The sequence below is a fragment of the Acartia tonsa genome, chromosome 9 (assembly GCF_053477335.1).
Source record: "Acartia tonsa isolate MP-2025a chromosome 9, ASM5347733v1, whole genome shotgun sequence".
Classification (NCBI taxonomy): domain Eukaryota; kingdom Metazoa; phylum Arthropoda; class Copepoda; order Calanoida; family Acartiidae; genus Acartia; species Acartia tonsa.
The window spans coordinates 29,150,228-29,165,045 of record NC_137268.1 but is presented as its reverse complement, the minus strand read 5'-3'; the positions used below and the strand labels follow the sequence as shown (position 1 = coordinate 29,165,045).

Sequence of the window (14,818 nt, the reverse complement as noted above, 5' to 3'; positions counted from 1 at the left end):
TATTATTTCGTATTTGTTTGACTAGCGTTCAGGTTATACATTTTTTGTAAGTTCTTAGGAAGAGAGGGGACATTGAGCTGTTTATTACACTAGTCCCCAAAGTTTTATGATAACGTTTTCTTATTCGATGGCTTACCAACCTTGGGGACTTGAATTTTGATTGGCTCGTTCATTTAGTCGAGTGTCCAAATATTTCAACCACTAATTGTAATCTACAGGAGGGGTAATTTTATGCATCATCATTGGAGATGTACATCAATTTATCGGCCATTGTCTTATCCCTTTTTGATCCATGATGTACCCATAATGTAGAAAAGCTTTATTAAAGGCGAAGCTTTTCCATAGCTAGGGTCTTTATGTCCCTGCGTCACGGCTCTTTTAGTTTATTTAGGCATGTTAGAATCGTCCTTTTGATGATGATCTCTATATATAACAATGAGGTACGTTTAAGAAAGCGCTACTCAATAATCGTTACCAGAAGGTCAGTGTGCGTCCAATACTTTGTATTATATAATCATCCTATTAGTCTGATTCCAATTCCTAGGACAACAAGATAAAACATGTGAAGCATCTTTATAATTCAGTCTTTAAAAAGGTAAGTATGTCCTTAAATAGAATCTTTTCTTTACAATAGGAATAAATTAATATTTTGTTTGTTAAGTTCAGACACTCTTCAAGGTTTAATGCTCGACCGTTTGATTTAAGAGCTTGGCTTTTATGGATGTTATCATCCTTGTTATACTAAAAATCTAAATTAATTCCATCAAATTGACTGTAGAAATCTGGGAACGGGGTTTGGGCTTGAAACTGGGGTTCTCGATTTCTCTTCCCTCTGAAATAGTAAACTTTATTTTCTAGTATTTCTTCGAAGCAGATTAATACCCGGTGGATTAGAACCGGTTCTCAGTCATATTGAAAAATTATGCATAGCATCATATTATATCCAGTTTTATATGCATATAAAAATCTACAATCATAAGATTAAAACCATTTTTTAGCCCTGAGATGCCGAAGGCAGGGACTTATAATTGTACATTTTTACATTGTAAGTCTATTTTACATTGAATAGAGAGGGGTAAATTAAATGAGCACTTTCCTTGTCCAATTTTAGTTTTTATTAAGGGTAAGATGTTGGTACCTTTCACCAAAATATCTATAAACCTTCCAAGGACCTGTGAGAAGCTACATTGCTAAGGAGAACTATATTGGTTCAGCAGTTAAAAAGATCCTTCTGTACACACAGACAGACAGACAGACTCACAAACAAAACATCCTACTACTTTTATATGTGGATAAATACCTGATATAATTTAGAGCTTTTGTGTCAGAACTAATCCTAAAATAATAATTTAATTTATAAAAATAAAACAATTTTAATTTTAATTTATCATGATAAGGTTATTACTAAAAGACATTAAAAAAAGATATGCCTCCCCAATGATGATACACAAGTTTACCCCTATTGTAAAATAAGATCAGTGGTTGAAACGTTTGAATACTCAACCTAATGAATCAACCAATCAAAATTTACTGACGTCCACAAAGTTGTTAGCCCAACGAATAAGAAAACGTAATTATAAACAGCCCCCTTGTCCCCTCATTCTCTGAATGCACCCCCTCCATAGACAAACCAAGGCGGGTGTTAATTATGTAGGAGGGTGTATAATATAATAAAAAAATAATACCTCTCTTGTTTTCATTAATATACACTCCCCTCGATTTTGATTTTAGAAAGGTGTAAAAATATTGGAACACAGTAATAGTGTCTGACTGATTATGACGTAACAAAAAAAATTAGCCAATGAGAGGCCACTATAAATTTTACCATTGGTCAATAACGGCCTCTCATTGGCTATTTTTTTTGTTACGTCATAATCAGTCAGACACTATTACTGTGTTCAAATATTGGGGTGCAAAACCCTGTGCACGCAACTGTTCGGACGAAACAAAACATTTTTATGCCTGTGATTGATTTAATACCTGTTTTCAAGCCAGTTATTGAATTCAGTCATTACGTCTGATTTGGGAAATAATCTGAAAATGCATTTAAATTATCAGGTTTTTATTTATTATAAATGCTTCTTTTCTAACTTTTTGTGTTGATTTATCTGTATTGTTCAATTAATTATTAGGTTTTTGATTATATGGCATAGAATCAGAGTAAAACACCAGAGGGGTAGGGGGTTAAATAACTGTATGTACCCTTCCGAGGACTCTGTGCCTACTTTCAAATGGGTCTGTGATCAACTTATAGCGTCGGAAACATTAACACAGCTAAGTCGTTGCAAAAGAGCAGAAAGCAATTTGCTAGCAGATCAAAAATGTCCCCAACGGGGGGATCCAGGTAGTTGTTTAATGATACATCTATACTATAGATTTATTGTTATAGGCAAAAGTAATCTAGAACAAGTATGACAACTTCCATAGGGAAGCAAACTATTATTAAGATGGAAATACAGACAAAGTAATTAAAGAGAAGATGCTCAGTGTTCATAAATCAAGAACGAATTTATTGAAAAAAATCACAAAATCTTCCAAGTGTATTTTAAAGTTTGATATTTATATTTTTGTAGCTTGACTGACAGACGGATGACAACGCAAATCATATTTTTATGCTCATTTGTACAGGATTCTGCAAAAATACAGTCTTCTATCTTATTGTGTTATGGATTGACTGACAGACAGACATGCAAAGTGATTTCGCTACTATAATTGTATTAAAGCTACTTACTTAAGAGCTAAGAGTCCTAGAAGATGGCTAAATGCTTGCAATGGTCCAAGGATTAAATTCAGCACCAGTAAAACTCCCCTGAAAAACAAAATAAAATCAATTTGTATCATACAGCAAAACAATGGAAGGGATAACACACAGGAAAAACAAAATTCCACCCGCCTATCCCTCCTTATATTTCAATTTGTTTTAAAAATAAAATACCTAAAATTATATTATTATGATAACCTGAATAAGAAATCCGCTAAAAGTTGTTTGAAATCAGTCTTGGCAACCTTCACAGACATAAACACTCGAGCTAGCATTTTATCTAAAAAAAATTTATCATCCATTATCATCGTTTATATCCCCTTAGGAAATCGCTGTGCACGCCACTGAATTCCTTTTGGTTGTATAAAAAAATGGATAAATGACAATGGACGATGAATTGATATCTTTCCCAATGATGATGTAGAAAATTACCCCTTTTGTCTACTAGATCAGTTTTTAACTGGACTTCAAGCTTGGTACCAACCACTATTAATTCAATTAAAGTACCCAACGTTTTTGTGCAAACAAATAAGATAACTTTGTTATATAACTTAGGGTACAAGTGTAATATAAAGTCCAATGTTACCTCCCTCCTTGCCTAAAACAGCTTTTAGATTATGCTTTTACAAACTTTACCTAGTTCCGTGAATGCTTGCAATACTCCAGATTTAGTGAGTGACAGACTATCCGCCTGACCCTAAATAAATATCATTTATATGAAGCAGCTTATAGTGCCAAATAAAAGATGTCGTCATACAATACAAATGACCAATGATAGGCTAATATACGTTTTACGATTGGTCAATTACAATGTATATCATTGGTCATTTGTATTCTATGATGTCATTTTTAAGTATGCTTTAGTTATATTGTTGTGGCTAACCTGGATATGATTGCACATTCTTTGTCTGGAAGTCCCAACTTATGCTATTTTAGTTTTAGATTTAAATCTTTGGATGGTTTTAGGCTGTTTTTATGCCCATTATGCCTACTACGCCACTAGATGTTAGAGACGCGACCGATAGCTTTAATAAATTTTGTAAGTAACAAAACACATACTGGTTTTAAAAATATTTTTTTTGGGGTATTTTTTTTAGGGACGAATTCTGAAGGAAAACCATATCGGTTCAGTGGTTAGTGATACCCTTTGGTACAAAGAAAAAAAACAGACAGAGAGACATCGTGTTACTTTATTATAAGGATATAAACCTGAAATAGAAAGTCCAGTCTTTCAAGCTCATCTCTAAAACAAACATTTCTGATCAGAGATCCAAAGATTAATATTTTCCCAAAATTAACCCCTCACCGAGGAGAGGGATATACTCCCCCCCCCCCTCAATTTTTTCCCTTCAATTTTAGTTGTCGGCTAGGATAGATAAAAAAAATTGGTTGACTTTTTAATTGCAAAATATACACTTTTTGGTGAACATTTTTTTTGATCAAACCATTCTGATGACCACATTTTAATGAATAAAAGTCCATTAACCTTAGGTTGTAAAGGTTTAATTAAAAAAAAATCAGCATTCTATCTTGTATAGAGGCCGAGAAAATCAAATTTCTATTAAGTGTTATGGATAGAAATACTGGCAACCGGACGGACGGAGATATAAAGATACTATAAAGTAGCTTCACTACTAAAAATGCAAGAAAAGCGCACAGTAATCAATTTGTAAAATTTTCTAACCTTAATTTATCCGTAGAGACTCCAGTAGCTGCTGACCATATTCCACCTTAAAGCAGACACTTTTTTCATAAGTTTTTTTAGTTTGTCCATTAAGATCTCATTAGTTCTGCATTTTAGGTAAATTTCACAAAGGTAAATTACTTTGCTTTACTCTATTAATGATGACCTAGAGGATAGGGACGCTGTCCCTTGCTTAACACAAATCATATTAACGCGGTTTTGTCCGATTGTCTTTTTTAAACTTTTAAGGAAGCTTTTGCTTAGTACAGTTTAAGTTACAAAAAATGACCGGTCTTTAAAATGCTATTGCCCCTCCTTCTAATAAAGTTTAACCGTATTTTTTTTGTGTGTGTGCTCTTTATACATATGTATGCTTGTGTTTGTGGTCAATGAGGTTAAAGAACATTTACCCACATTCGGCAGGCTATTAAAGAAGATATTCAAAATGTCAAAAATCCACCAATCATGTATTTTGATTGAATATTTTCCTACCTCTAACGAAGCAGTCTCACTAAAAGTTGTCTCAGTGCCTTGATAGTTGAGATATCAAGCTGCCAAGCTAGGATAGTACACTGAGATACCATAGTGAGAGGTTAGAGAAGACTAAACTCCAATATCTCAACCCTAGCTTCAGGTATAGCGAGCTAAAAACAAACCAAAGACTCATACCTTGAATCCTGAAAATCGAAAACCGAAAATGTCTCGATTCTAGCCTATAAGAGGCCCTGTTGGTACTCTAAAGTCAATTTAGACTACAGGTTCAAATGGTAACTGCCCTTTATTCCTTCTGCCATTTCCAAAAAGCTGAAGGACTCCTTTCTAGCCCTTCTGTGGGCTGAGATCTGAAAATGTGGCACCCTGGGCACTAAGCCCAAATTTAATTGATTTTGAGTTCTCGATACATGCTTTTTGTGCTCAAATGACTTGTATAAGAGCTAGGAAGCTGAGTAAGGTGTCTATAGAAGCAGAATTTTATGCTTGAAATAAAACTCCTAATAACTCCTAGGCTAAAATTTATTTTACTATGTGATTTTTGGGTTTAAGTAAAATTCACTTAAAATAATAATAGGTGGAATTTTGACATTTTGAATTTTTTCTTTAATAGCCTGCCGGATGTCGGTAAAAGTTCTTTGATCTAATTGGCCGCAACAAACACAATTATACATATATATAAAAAGCACACATACAAAAAAGGGTTACATTTATTAGATGGGAGGCAGAAACATTTTAAAGATCGGTCATTTTTCGTAACGTATACTGTACTATTAGCGGCCCTAAGTGATATGTTATGACAAAATTCCAGGGATCCTAAGGGATAAGACGGCAAATAGATTAATATCAACAATAATAATGAACAATATTACCCAATCTGTAGATTAAAACAATGGTTTAAAAGTTTGGCCATTGCAAGACGAAGCTCAAAATACATAACTTTTGCACCACGTCGTCTTCCTGTGACGTCATATTCTCCATTTCTTTTTTAGGGATTTTATTTCCCACTTCTCCTCCTCTCATCTCCCCCATTTTATGACGTCACAGGAAGACGACGTGGTGCAAAAGTTATGTATTTTGGGCTTCGTCCATTGCAAGATTCAACTAACTAGTTAAGATTTGATACCCAAGCACCCAAAGATCTTGAGCCAATGAATGTGAGAGCATGTTTATAAAACTTTGGGTACTAGTATAATAAAATTCCAAAGTTCCCAACCTCCGGCCCTAACAAAATAGCTACAATTACCTAACAGAAACCAAGTGAATAATGCTCCAAGTGGTATTATAAGAGCAGCTATAGCTCCGACAACTAGAGGATTGTCTATGGCAGGAACTTCTGGTGGCAGGGCTACAGTCCGCACAGTATACCCTAGAGGACCTACAAAATATGATTTTGAAAATGATTTTTAATTCATTACTAAAATTTGTGTGTTAAGCTTTTCTATAATTAGGGTCGGCCCGAACGTACTTCCGGAGCGGATAGCTTTTTTGTTGTTGTTAATTTAGGCATGTTAGAATTGTCCTATCGATTTTAAACTTCGCATGGCGATTCCTGTAGTAGTCAGGTATGATTTAGAAAGTGCAGCAACTCTATAATTGTCACTAAAATGTCAGTACGTCCATTTTAAACAAAAATGTTTTATATGATAATTATCCGATTGATCTTATTTCGGAATAATGATTCCAGGACAACAAAGTACATTGTTATACGCGAAGCATCTCTCTTATCAAGTCCTAAAAAAGTAATATGTCTTTAACATTATCCTTTCTTTAAGTAGTTTTTCAACAAATTGACTTACAACGTTCGTTTGATCTACAGTTTCAGAGCTTCGCTTTTATGGATGTTGTCATTGTTTTTCAAATAATTTATTTTGTTGCTAACAATCCATCTTTAAAAGTAGCTAGATGTCTGTCTGTTCGTTGTTGAAGATCAAAGTCATTTTTTTACATTGAAGTTTTACAAAAGGTTTTTAAATAATTTGGAGGAGGGTATCTTCTCCCAAGAGAAATCACTTCTGGAAATTTTACAGCCAAGATGTTTTTGTTACTGCGCTACTTATGAATATTATCATCCTTGTTAATAAATAGTTTAGGGAGGTGGCAGATAAAAATATTACCTATGGTGGGTTTGGGAAGAAGTAGGATTTTTGTGTCATTTTGAACTAAACAAAGATTAACAAAGACAATTGTGTTCAGAAGTAACGAAGCCTAAATTTCTCCCTTCATCCTCCAATATTTTAAAACATAGATTGCTTTATATCTCTCAAATGACGTAAATATCAAGGATCTAAAGGGATATGACAATGGTCGACAAATTGATGTACATCCGTAATGATGTCGCACAAAATTACCCTTCTGCAATTTGCTTTAAGTGGTTGAAACGTTAAGACAATCAACTTAAAGAACAAATCAATCAGAATTAATTACTGTCCCCAAAGTTTTTAAGCCAACGAATAAGAATAAAACTTATGGGACTAGTGTAATAAACAGCCCAATGTCCTTTCCCTCCCTGCGTAAATATTCTAGTTATAGAGTATCCTTACCAATAATTGTTTTAAAAAACTCCTTTTTTCAAAAGTACTTAATATTTTAACCAGTTTTTTGTTAAACTTATATTAATTTTAACTAGTATGAAGCGTGTTGTTTTCTTAAGAATTTTTGCAAATATGGTTATTATTTTATAAAGCGAAATATATTTTCTACAAAGAAGTGTGTTCTTACTGTGTAGTTAGCTCTAGCTGCGAAAAATAATTTTCTTTGTAGTTTATAAATATCGAGGGAAAGAAAAAAATATATATAAATATAACAAATATTATAACCTAGGCCTCTTTAAAAAATTTTAATTGTATAGTTAAAAAATTATATAAAACTGTTAAAAACTTAAGTATTTTTAGAAATTAGAAATCTTTGGAATGGTTTATTTGACAAGCAATAAAACTAAGAGGCAAAAACCACCAGCTCTCAACTTAAGTCTCAAATGTAAAATTATTTTTTTTGTTTCACAATTAACTTCTTTTATTTCTTAAACCTTAGTGTTAAATATTAATAACTAGCGAATGCCCTCCCCTCAATAAAATAGCTGAAAACCGCCACAAGTATCTATATTCCCTGAAGAGTATAGCCCAATCGGTTCAGTGGTTATTGAGATCTTATACAAGCGTTAGACAGAGAGACAGACGGACGTATGGAAAGACATCGTTATACTTTGCATTACAGACTAGCGGCTATGCCCCCTTGAGGCCTCTAGGGGCACTTGAGGAGGGGTGAGTTGAATTTTAAAACCCATATTTTTTATTTTAGATTTCTTTGGGGAGGTGTGGAGCAAACTTACTCCCCCCCACCAACCACTTATTTTTAGTTTTAAAAAAAATGTTTTGGATGGGGGGTAATTTTTTTTCTAGGGGCGATTTCTTTTTGGATTTCTGCCCCAAAATAGTTATAAACCTGCCAGGGACCTATGATAAGCTACCCTGTTAAGGAGAACCCGATCAGTTCAGCGGTTAGCGAGATCCTTCGGTACAAAGATACATACAAACAGATAGACATATTATACTTTATTATAAGGATTATATGTATACCCAACTAATATTAAGCTTGGTATCTATTTTAAATGTAAAAGTAAAACTGCTTTAGGCAAGATTACAACTTATGATAGAGATCTAATTAATAGTCTTACTCAGACCTTACATAGATGGATGGCTTATTTCACAGGGATCTAAAGGGATGAGACAATGGCAGCTAAATTGATGTACATCCCCTATGATGATAAACAAAATTACCCCCTTTTGTAGATAACAATTAGTGACTGAAATGTTTGGACACTACACTTAATGAACCAACCAATCAAATTAAATAAAAGTCTCCGAAGTTATAAGGCCAAACGTATGTAAAAACATTATTGCTAAAGAAGGTGTATCAACTTTTTTATAGCTAGCCGGTTCTTTTAGTAAGTAGTAGATGTAAAATTTTTCATAGAATTCAGATATGCAATCGGTTTTTTTGTAGACCTCTTATTTTTTAAGTAATTTAAGTTTTTAAAAAAAATAATTAAGTCGGTTTTAAGGTACTGAAACGCAACAAAATAAAAGAAGAAAATGGCCAGTAAGAACAAAAATAGTAAGATCTTTAATTTGACACCTTACTTTTAAAATTCTGTTGAGTAATTATTGAAAAAATCTATTTTTTTAACCTCAGTTTAATAAAAACTTTAGACCTAAATATTTTCTCAAACAGACATAAAAAACATGGGTTCATATATACCTTTAGAATCAGAAAAATATTACGAATCCATTGTAAGCAAAATTGAAAAAAGTAAAAAAATAAAAAAATAAACAAATGGCCAATTATATTTTTTAATCAGGCAACACTATCGTCTTCCCTTTTTTACCCCCTCTTTACTCCCTCTTTACCCCCTTCCCATTTTTATACTCAATTCAAGAATTAAGACGTTGCCTGTACAATATAATATGATATTTTCATATAATTCCTTTTATTGTAGTTTATATACTATATTGTAAACTTTTTTTTTCAATTTTGCTTACAATGGATTCGTAATATTTTTCTGATTCTAAAGGTATATATGAACCCATATTTTTTTACTTGTGAAATGATAAAATTAAGTTCAAAGTTTTTATTCTCGTGGGTTTAAAAAAATCGATTTTTTCAATAATTACCTGACAGAATTGAAAAAGTAAGGTGTCAAATTAAAGATCTTACTATTTTTGTTCATAATGGCCATTTTCTTTCTTTTTTTTGTTGCATTTTAGTACCTTAAAATCGACTTAATTTTTTTTTAAAACTTAAATTACTTAAAAAATAAGAGGTCTACAAAAAAACCGATTGCATATCTGAATTCTATGAAAAATTTTACATCTACTACTTACTAAAAGAACCGGCTAGCTATAAAAAAAAGTTGATACACCTTCTTTGGAGACTAATGTAATATACAGCCCAATGTCCTCTCCCTCTCTGTTTATTTCACCATAAACAAAACTGGTGTTCATCCACTGCCGCATATAAATTATTTTTCATAATGCAAACAATTAAGATGAGATTGCTTAAAACAAAATAAGTAGAGAGAGAGAGGGGGAAAATCGGCTTTTTATTACACTAGTCCCCGAAGTTTTATATTGTGAATTTCTGTGCAAGCCACTGTTTTATATGTATCTATTAAAATTTTACTTTATTATATCCAGGTCAAAAGGGATAACACAATGTATAATGAATCAAAGAACTGCATCCCAAATAATGATAAAAAAAATTTACCTATACTGTACATTAAAATTATTGATTGAATATTATGGACTACGTTTTTTGAATTAAAAAATAGGATTTGAAAAAAGTCAAAGAATCAGAAAACCTGTTTATAAAATGTTAGGTAAAAGTATAATTTTCAGTCAAATGTCCTTTCCCTCACTTTCTTTCACTGTAGAATGCAGAATTTATCTTAAGACTTTAAATATTTAGTGCTAGTTTGTTTTTGCTGCACTTCTTTAGGTCATGTTCATCACTTTAATAGCGAATATACTCTATAATTCATTTGCATGCCCGTCAGTAAGTCCGTAATGGGAAAATCTAGAAAACGGCAGTTTTTTGCGTAAAGATTCACTATACCAATGAGCATCCAGTATATAATTTACTTGGTCCGTTAGTCTATCAGTTATGCTACAAAAAGAAGAACATTCAAACATATTTCAAACATCTGAAGAAAAAAAATCGCTAAACATCTGCTCTATAACTCACTCAGTACGTTTGTCCATCCTGGATTATTTTGTGCTTCACTACTTATGAATATTGTCATCCTTGTTATCTAAATAATTTACCTATAAAAGATTGAGTCAGTGTCATGTTGGAAAAATATCTTCTCTTGTGATCATGATTTTTTTAATGTTTCGTCGCTGAAAAAATCTGAAATATAAACTAATGTTGACTTTTTGCTATTCACTATCTAAGTACTAGCGGCTACGCCCCTTGAAGCCTCTAGGGGCACTGGTAGAAATGGGGAAAAGTCGACCTCATCCCATTTTAAATATGAGTTTCAAAAGAGTTAAAAAAATATTTTTAGGGGGAAGGGGGGTGAAGACACACTCTCCAAAATAGTTTAAAACCTTCCCTGGACCTATAAGAACTGTAAAGGAGAACTATATCGGTTCAGCGATTAGCGAGATCCTTCGGGACAAACAAAAAACGCTTACTACTTTATATAAGACTAGCGGCTTCGCCCCTAGCCTCTAGGGGCTTTGCCCCAAGAGGTTTTATCAAACTAATTTTTCGTGTTTTAGATTTTAAAGAAAATTTAAAAAAAAAATTTTGAAGGGGAGGGGGGGTTAGGGGTGTCCAGTTTTCTACGAATATAAAAATGTACAATAATAATATTGAACCATAACACTTGTACATTTTTATATCCGTGGAAAGCTGTTTATAATACGATGCGATTAATAACTATTCTCGTATTCATTCGAATCCGGTGGATAGGAACCGGTTCTCATCCATACGAAAAAACTATGTCTAGCATCGTATTATATCCTGTTTTCTACGAATATAGAAATGTACAATCATAAGATTAAAACTAGTTTTTTTAGCCGGTGCCTTCGGCACCACGGGGCTAAAAAAACTAGTTTTAATCTTATAATTGTACATTTTATATCCGCGGAAAGCCGTTTATAATACGATACGAGAAATAACTATTCTATCACTCAATTTGTGAGTCTGTTATTCCTAATTTCCTGTTAATGACAAATTTCCATCATCTGCTATGAGGTTGGGTACTTTTTCTATAAACTCCGATACTTAAAATGCTCTTATTCATACTAGTTGCTCTACTCCTTTAGAAGCTTCTAGAGGTAGTTGAGGGGGGTAGGAGTCAAACCACCCTCACGCTTTAAATTTAGGGAGGGGAAGTCGTTTTTATCTAGGGGCATTTTCTTTTGGGAGGCTAATTAAAAACCTCTCCTGGATCTATAAGAATCGTTGCTGAAAAGGAGAACAACATAGGTTTAGATCCTTCGCTACAGACAAAAAAAGCTCACTACTAAAATAGGATTTTGTATAAGGAGATTTTTTTTAACTTTGTAACTTTCTATGTAACTGTACTTTTTCCTGTAAACTTGATAGGAAAAGATTTTAAACTGAACTGAGTATTAGTAATCTTTTTTTACGTCCGCAACGTAAATGAGCAGGGACAGAGGGATAGGCCAACGGAAGATAACCCCCCCCCCTCAAAAAAATACAAAATTATGTAACTTTGGTAAATTTTAAACATTTGAAGGGGGGGGGGGGATTAATTTATTTTCCATTGCCCCCACCCTAAATCCCTTGTATGTACATACAGAAATGTTGGGCTATTTGTTTCTGTTTAAACAGAACTTTTTCATCAAAATAATACTAAAATATTTTTAGAAGTAACATTTAGATTTTATGGGTAGAATCATTAGAATTAAAGTATAAAATTTAACAAGGAGTAAAATATTTGTTAAAACAAATAAATGATAAGATATAATGTTTCCAGTATGGCTTCGTTTCCTAATAATATCTGCTGGATTAGAACCGGTTCTCGGCCATTAATCGTAAAATTTTTTAATTTGCTATCCGTGGAAAGATAATACTATGCGAAAAATAACTATTTTAATATTGAAGTAGAATAATATAATTTAGAATCATTATACAAAATTTACCATAAAGTTGGTTCTAAATTGTTGGTATTTTAAGACTTAAATTTGAAGATTAAATGGTCTGAAACCAACCCAAGGACCTATATAAAGCTTTCCTAGAAAGAAGAACTCGAACAGTTTAGTAAAAAACATTTACTCCATTCTATTATAGGATAGAATCCGCATGTATGGTTTAAAATCAATAGGACAATTCTAACATTCCCTAATTAACGACCTGTTAACAGAAAAGTAAAAGAAAAAAATCTACAAAATCTTTTTAAAATCCTCGAGAATTTATTTGAAAAACTTTAAAATGCTTGGGCTTGGTGAAAGTTTTAGGTCAAGTTCGGAAAAATACGCCAGTTATCATATCAAACAGCAAAAACGGGTTAAATAAAAAAGGAAATTTTTGTTTGTCTCAGACTAATTATAGGGTTAGTTGTAAGAGATTTTCATCGCAAATCGCAGAGGGCTAAAATAATTATACCCCATATTCACCCTTTTTACCCCATCCCCTCCCTTCCTACTGGATGAAACAAATGACAATAAATGAGTTCCATGTCAGCAACCTAAATTGATAAAAATTTCCCCCTGTTTTTTTTATATATCCATTACTAATAAGAATGGCAAATTCTTCTTTGATTATTTGATTATGAAGGCATTTTAAAAATACAAATAGCTATGTAATAAAATATCGTTTGAAGTCGTTTTTAAATATTTGAACAGTCACCATTTCAAATTTTGTTTCACCCAGCTATTAAAACCATGTAAATATTGTCTAAAATATCATTTTAGAAATGCGCATGTTAATAATACATGCCAGCCCTGACCAGTTTTATGAAATCCCATAAGTATTAAGTCGATAAAATATCCATAGTTTTCACAATTTTTGTTTTTACTAAATTTCAAATATTAAAATGTTATGGTTCACCCATATCTTTTATTTTTGGTATCATTATTGAAACATCATAAAAGGCGTCTATCTGAATACTTGCTTGGGTGTGTTATCATTTCTGCTAAAATATCAACACCACATTATTGCCCAAATTAGATGGTTTTAAAAAACCTGTTTTTGTATGCGACTAATTTGCGGAAACATACGGCTAAACGAGTGCAAATTATAGATATGCTTCGCTCTTAAATCACAAACACAGTGTTTTCAAAATATGTACAAGTTTGTTCTATGAAAGTCATTACAGTACTATACACATTTTTTAGAATAGGTTGCTATGACTAAAAATAGCATTTCCCCAAACTTAGTGTTGGGGGCTAATTTTACGGTACTTTTACATAAGTTAGGATGGGTTAAACAGGATAAAATGCAAGAAATTCTAGGTTACAATTCATTTTAATAAACATAATTTACAGATATTACACATTTTCAACAAGAAATAGAACAGTAAGAGTGAGCGCAGCTAACCTATAAATTAGATCTTGCCACTACACTCTTGTGGTTATAAGATGTTTATCTTTTACGATTATCTACATATTTGCTTGGAGTTTTTTTGCGGAGATGATGGTATACAATTCATGGTTTAGTCATTAAGTTTCATAGACTAAAAATATTAAGATCATTTAATATTCCCATAGACCATATAGAATTATTTTTAAAAGCAAAGCTTTTCTATAATCAGGGTCGGTCCGTCTGTCCGTACGTCTGTAACGGATAGCTCTTTTCGTCAATTTAGGCATGTTAGAATTGTCCTATCGATTTCAAACTTTGCATAATGATTCCTATAGGGGTTAGGCACGAGTTAAAAAGTGAAGCAACTCTATAATTCTTACCAGAAAGTCCGTACGTCCATTTTAAACATGTTGCATTTCAACTTTTTAACAACAAATTATTATGTGATAAAATTATCCGATTGGTCTGATTTTTGGTATACTGATTCCTGGGACAATAAATTACAATAATTAAGCAAATCAACTCTATAATCAAGTCCTAAAAATGTTAGTACGTCCATAAAAATTATCCTGTATCAAGAAGTTTTTCAACAAATTTACTCACAATTTTGCTTTGATTCTTTTTCATTTATATTCTGACACTCTACTATAGTGTTAATGTTCGTTTGTCCCTCCATTTCAGAGCTTCGCTTTTATGGATGTTATCATCCTTGTTTTAGGTTAGTTTATGGAAAATGTAGTTAACCTCCTTCCCTATGCTTGGGGTGGCGTCCCTAAATGTTAGGGGCGTGACCGCTTATATTGAAAATAAAACTCAATAAGACGACC

General features: G+C 32.5%; 1 protein-coding gene across 2 annotated transcripts; it reads right to left on the bottom strand.

Annotated features, from left to right (window-relative positions):
• Positions 1-49: 49 nt before the first annotated feature.
• LOC145327814 (uncharacterized) lies at positions 50-10,846 on the bottom strand. Of its 2 annotated transcripts, XM_080171361.1 has the most exons (11): positions 10,760-10,846; positions 7,055-7,099; positions 6,184-6,315; positions 4,446-4,491; positions 3,971-4,004; positions 3,398-3,458; positions 2,960-3,041; positions 2,732-2,809; positions 1,981-2,034; positions 1,301-1,336; positions 50-832 (listed from the first exon to the last, which is right to left on the bottom strand). In XM_080171361.1, exons 1-11 carry the CDS (start codon positions 10,782-10,784, stop codon positions 742-744), a joined length of 684 nt encoding a protein of 227 aa, XP_080027487.1. In that variant the 5' UTR covers positions 10,785-10,846; the 3' UTR covers positions 50-741. The 2 variants fall into 2 exon arrangements, with proteins under 2 accessions (XP_080027487.1, XP_080027488.1); XM_080171362.1 differs by lacking the exon at positions 7,055-7,099.
• Positions 10,847-14,818: the final 3,972 nt, after the last annotated feature.